The sequence below is a fragment of the Helobdella robusta genome (assembly GCF_000326865.2).
Source record: "Helobdella robusta unplaced genomic scaffold HELROscaffold_6, whole genome shotgun sequence".
Lineage (NCBI taxonomy): Eukaryota > Metazoa > Annelida > Clitellata > Rhynchobdellida > Glossiphoniidae > Helobdella > Helobdella robusta.
The window spans coordinates 5,716,523-5,721,492 of NW_008705330.1; the positions used below are offsets into that span (position 1 = coordinate 5,716,523).

Consider the following 4,970-nt stretch of genomic DNA (forward strand, 5'->3'; position numbering starts at 1 on the left):
TTCCTGATAAACAGTATCCGATTTATATATTCTTGTTTTACAGAATTCAAAAATTTGTTAAATGACGTGTGTGTGTGTGTGTGTGTGTGTGTGTGTGTGTGTGTATGTGACACTGATGTGTGTGACACTGACATATCATATTTTGCACGTGATACGTTCTTCAAACTGTTTATTTCATTGTCGTTTCATGTTTAATTGATGTTTAAATTTTCTCATTGATTTTTCAATTGAATAGTAATTGAATGTAATTAAAATTAGTGTACGTTTATTATAAAAAATACTATATAACGTTATATAAAAAATGGTTTTTTGATTAATGTTAATATGAAAAATGCTTACCATAATTACAATTGGTGCTGAGTTAATTTATTTAACGATTGTTTATTGAATTGTGCTCAATGACAATTTTATAATTTTTGTGTAAAAACATTTAGCGTAGCCGCAAATTTGGAGAAAGATAGAAAATTGAATGTCAATGTGAACAGGCCAGAGCGTGATGATAATAAAATTTACAATCACAATTATAAGCAACTAAAAAAATTCATCATGCTCTGAAATTGAATGAAAAAAATGTGTATGATGAAATTCAAAATTGAGTTTTCTACATTGGGTCAAACAAAAAAATTCGATTATTCATCACTAAAAGGTTTTGAGTTGCATGAAATCCGGTTGTAAACCAGTCAATCAACTAACCATCATTCATTCATTCAATCAATCACTTTTCCAATCAAACGTATTTCAATTCGTCAATGAAGCCAGTTCGGACTTCTTTCTGACAATTTTGAAGTTCTTTATTCTACCCCATCTCAGTTGAACGGCTGTTCAAATGGTTGGTTGTTAATTTAATAAATCGTCAATTTGATAAATTAGTTTTTCGAAAATTTATATCTTAAACATTATATAAACATGGAAAAACAAAGATTAACGCCGCTGAGAATGTGGTTTTGAAAAGAATTATGAAAATTATTTGGACCTCTCATACTTCGAATGAGGATGTATTAGAACAGTTCGGTTATAAAAAGAGGAAATTACTATTACAATTTTTTGGTCACATCATGCGGAAAACTACTGGAAAGATTGCAGGGAAAAGAGATCGCGGTTAACAACGAAGAACATTCGTGAAGTCCTTGTGTCACTTGTTTAATATCACCACATAACAACTACTACAAAGTACAGTGTTAAAGATCGGGTTTTGTGGAGGTCGATGGTCGCCAATGTCCTGAAAGGATAAGGCACGAGAATGAAAGAAGAAACATTAATATCTAAAAATTTATATATTTAATATTATTGATATCTAAATATTTTTCAGCGAGACTGACTTTCGACGTATATTTGACCCCAAGTGAATGATGACCCAAACTCGTTCCTAGCTTCACACTTGTACTCGGCCTCATCGTCCAGTTCCACGTGTTCGATGATCAGAGTGCATACGTTGTTTGTGAATGTTATCTTCACGTGCTCGCCGCTCGTTATTTCTTTGCCATTCTTTAAGTTAATTTTTATTTTATTGCATAATTTGCGTAATTTTTCATACTTTTCTTTCTGTTTTTACCATTAACAAAATTTTTAATGATCACAAAATTATTAACAATCTAATAGGAAATAGTATAATTGCAATTTAGAAGTATTGTTTATCTGAAGTGTGCAACGAATTACAAATGCTAACCTTGAACCAGGTTATGACGGGTTCAGGACTTGCCTCCACTACACACTCCATGACGGCTTTCTTTCCTTCAAAAACTTCCAAGATCGGCAGTTCCTTGATTATAACAGGGAATCTGAACATGTGCGTGTCTGTCACTGCAAGTAAGCAAATAAAGAAGTATTTGTCATTTATTATCTTTTTAAAGTTTTATCTAAGCACATTAAAGGTATTTCAAAAAGTATCGACCCAATAAAATTTAATTAAAAATTGTTCATGAAATTTGTAGCAATAACTACGACAATGTAAATGAAAAATTTAACTAATGGGTGATTCGTACAGGCTGCTCTAACGGAACTAATTCTTTCCTTGAATGATTTCTCATCATAAGGCACGTAAGAATAATTAGTAATGTAAAGTTGATTTCGTTTCATGAAGACGTCAACATTGTAGTAATTGACGTAATCATAGAAAACCCATTCTTCCACAGTCCATGTATCTAGCGTTTCCTCGCCAGATGAGTACATGTCCTCCTCAGATTCAACTCTGGGCAATGATTTACTAGAAGTTGTCGTACGATTGAACTCGTAAGAATCTGTTTTAAGAAATAGAATCTTATTAAAAAATTGAATAAAATCTATAAAAACCAAAATTTTCTTGGTTAACTTACCCATTACTGTTAGATAGATATGTGTTTCGCTCCATCCAAAATCGTTTGTGGCTCTAACGGTATAGCGTCCGCGATCCGTAGGCATGGTTTCTTTAATGATTAAATAGCAACAATCATCCTTAAAGTACATCATGAAATCTCGCGATTTTTCGATCTTTCTGCCTCTGAATAACCACTCTATTGAAGTGAATGGACCGCCAAACAATTTGCAAGAAAGTGTGGCATCGTCGCCATCAATAACAGTAACTGATGATATTTCTTCTTCAAAATATGGCGGAGATTGTGAGGTTGATGCCGCTTTCAAATTCAATGATGTTGAGCCGACTGAAGTTGAACTTGTTGCATATTCTTTGAATACTTTAGTCCATGATTCTTTGGTTTCATATAGTGACTCTTCTTCATTTACCGTATATTGATTTGTCAGCGTTTCTCGCGGCTTTTTCAAAATTGAATCTGGCTGATCAACAGTTTTCCTGATACTCGTTTCAAACTGTTTTCTGCTTTCTACGATATCCTCGTCTTCAAATTTCACTCTATAGTCTGTTATCATTGCTCTTTCTATTGTTAAACTAGACTCATTTATACCAAATTCATTCAGAACTCTGCAAGAATATCTACCAATATGTCGTGAGGTAAATTTGCGAATTGTTAACAAACAATAACCGTTTTCATACGTTAATATATAATTGTTGGACTCGTTTAATTTAACCCCATCTTTAAACCAATCCACAGAGATTGGCTCCGGAGTAGATACGACGTGTGTCGTCAAAACCACTTGGTGTCCTATTTTTATTTTTGTGACGGTCATGTCTTCATCAAACACCGGACGTTTATGATCTTTATCAAACGTTTCAGACATTAACCCAAATTGGTTGAATGTATATTGCCTGTTAATTTCACTCAGATCTTTAGCCCTTACACCACTTAATTGCTTTGTGATTGCAAGAGTTGTTTGTGAGTCTTCAGTGGCAGTTATATTTTCTTGTCCGAAAATTATGTTTGTACCGCGTTTTTGAGGATACCTAATTTCGACAATATTTCGCTTCATCGGAAATTCTTCTTCTACTACAGTTTTTGTGATTGTGGTAAATTCCCATTCTTCGTACAATGATTGCGTTGAAATTTCACTTTCATTGTCGGAATCGTAACATTCGTTTTTTTCAATCGTAAATTCTTTTTTCATTATTGTTTCCCACTCTTCATACATGTCTTCACGAACAGTTTCGTCTTCTTTTTCTACTTTGCGACTTTCTATATCTATGGATAAATCTTTTTCTACCACAGTTTCTGTTTTTATTAAAGTCTCCCATTCTTCGATCATATCGGTAGTCTCAACTGGAGATTCGGGTTTGGCTTGAGGTTTTCGAATTATTACATCTTTTTCAACTTTTTGACTGCCATCAATTTTAAATTCGTCTTGAATTTCAACAATTTTTTCGGTTTTTGTTTGAACTGTCCATTCTTCTTCAAACAGTGTTTCAGGTTTCTCTGGTTGTTTTTCATGTTTTTTAACGACTTCAGGTTGTTCCTTTTCATTTTTTACTATTTCTATATCTTTCTTATGAATAGTAAGTTCATTTTCCTTAGCTTTCATTTTTGGAATTTCATCGGCAGTTAGTTTGTTTGCTTGGTGTACGATTTGAGGTTTTACGACCAGTTGAGAAATGTTTTCCTGATTGAATTTTATATAATTTGTTACTGCAAAGGTTTTACACGGAGTTTTAAATGATTTTTCTTTGCGTTCTGCTGAAACTAAAGAAATTACCGGCTGAGTTAAAAATTTGTAGTCGTGTTCTTGTTCTTCAAGAAAATCTTCTAAAATGTAATCATAAATATGATTTATAGAAAAAGTAGATTTTTCTTTTTTAGTGCATTTTTCAAATATATCATAGGCCACTTCTGCTGCCATCAACCTGACACTGAAATCATTCATATTTTGCTTTTTATATTCGTTTGTGTATTCAGTTAGGAAATGCTTTGTCAAAGTGATGACATGTGTTAGAAGAACTTCTTTCGAATATTCGTTAGACATTATTGACTCGAGAACCTCACAAATCGGTTGAACAAATAGACTTTCAAAAGATTCTTTTTTATATTCTTTGCAAGTTTCTAAAATCATAATCAACTGATCAACTTTGGTTCTAAATTGAGGATGTTTCTGTCTCATGACTTTGGTTAGTTGTTTTGGTTCAATAACAGAGGGAGAGAGTACAACAGCTAACTCGTTTGGATTAATCATAGTTGCATTGTCAACAAATTCTATCGTAACGTCGTCTTTGCTGGTCCTTACAAAAGTTACAATCCTGTTGAATGTTTTAGCTGACAACAAATTAGATGATACAATATCGGACATGGATAAAACCATAGCTATATCTTCAATTCTAAAGAGCGTTGCTTCAGAAACTTGTTCTATTTTTGTCAACAGCCTAATTGCTTCAGATCTGGTTACCACTTTTTTCTCTAAGAGTCCTTTGAATAATTTTGTAGTAACATTTTCTGGGATAGAAAGTCTTAGCGACATGTTTTGATAATTTTCTAGATTCATATAGGTTTCAAATGCAGATTTCATAATTGTTTGTTCAAAACTTCTCTTTGAAACTCTGTTTTTAATAACGTTTGACAACATATAATGTTTGATAAAATTAGGCATGACTGACT

At 32.7% G+C, this 4,970-nt stretch overlaps 1 protein-coding gene across 1 annotated transcript; it reads right to left on the reverse strand.

Moving 5' to 3' along the window:
- Positions 1-248: 248 nt before the first annotated feature.
- HELRODRAFT_95831 (hypothetical protein) lies at positions 249-3,742 on the reverse strand. The gene is made up of 5 exons (XM_009029468.1): positions 2,313-3,742; positions 1,983-2,237; positions 1,667-1,800; positions 1,320-1,485; positions 249-818 (listed from the first exon to the last, which is right to left on the reverse strand). The coding sequence occupies exons 1-5, from the start codon at positions 3,631-3,633 to the stop codon at positions 739-741; spliced, it is 1,956 nt and encodes a 651-aa protein (XP_009027716.1). The 5' UTR covers positions 3,634-3,742; the 3' UTR covers positions 249-738.
- Between the last annotated feature and the right edge of the window lie 1,228 nt (positions 3,743-4,970).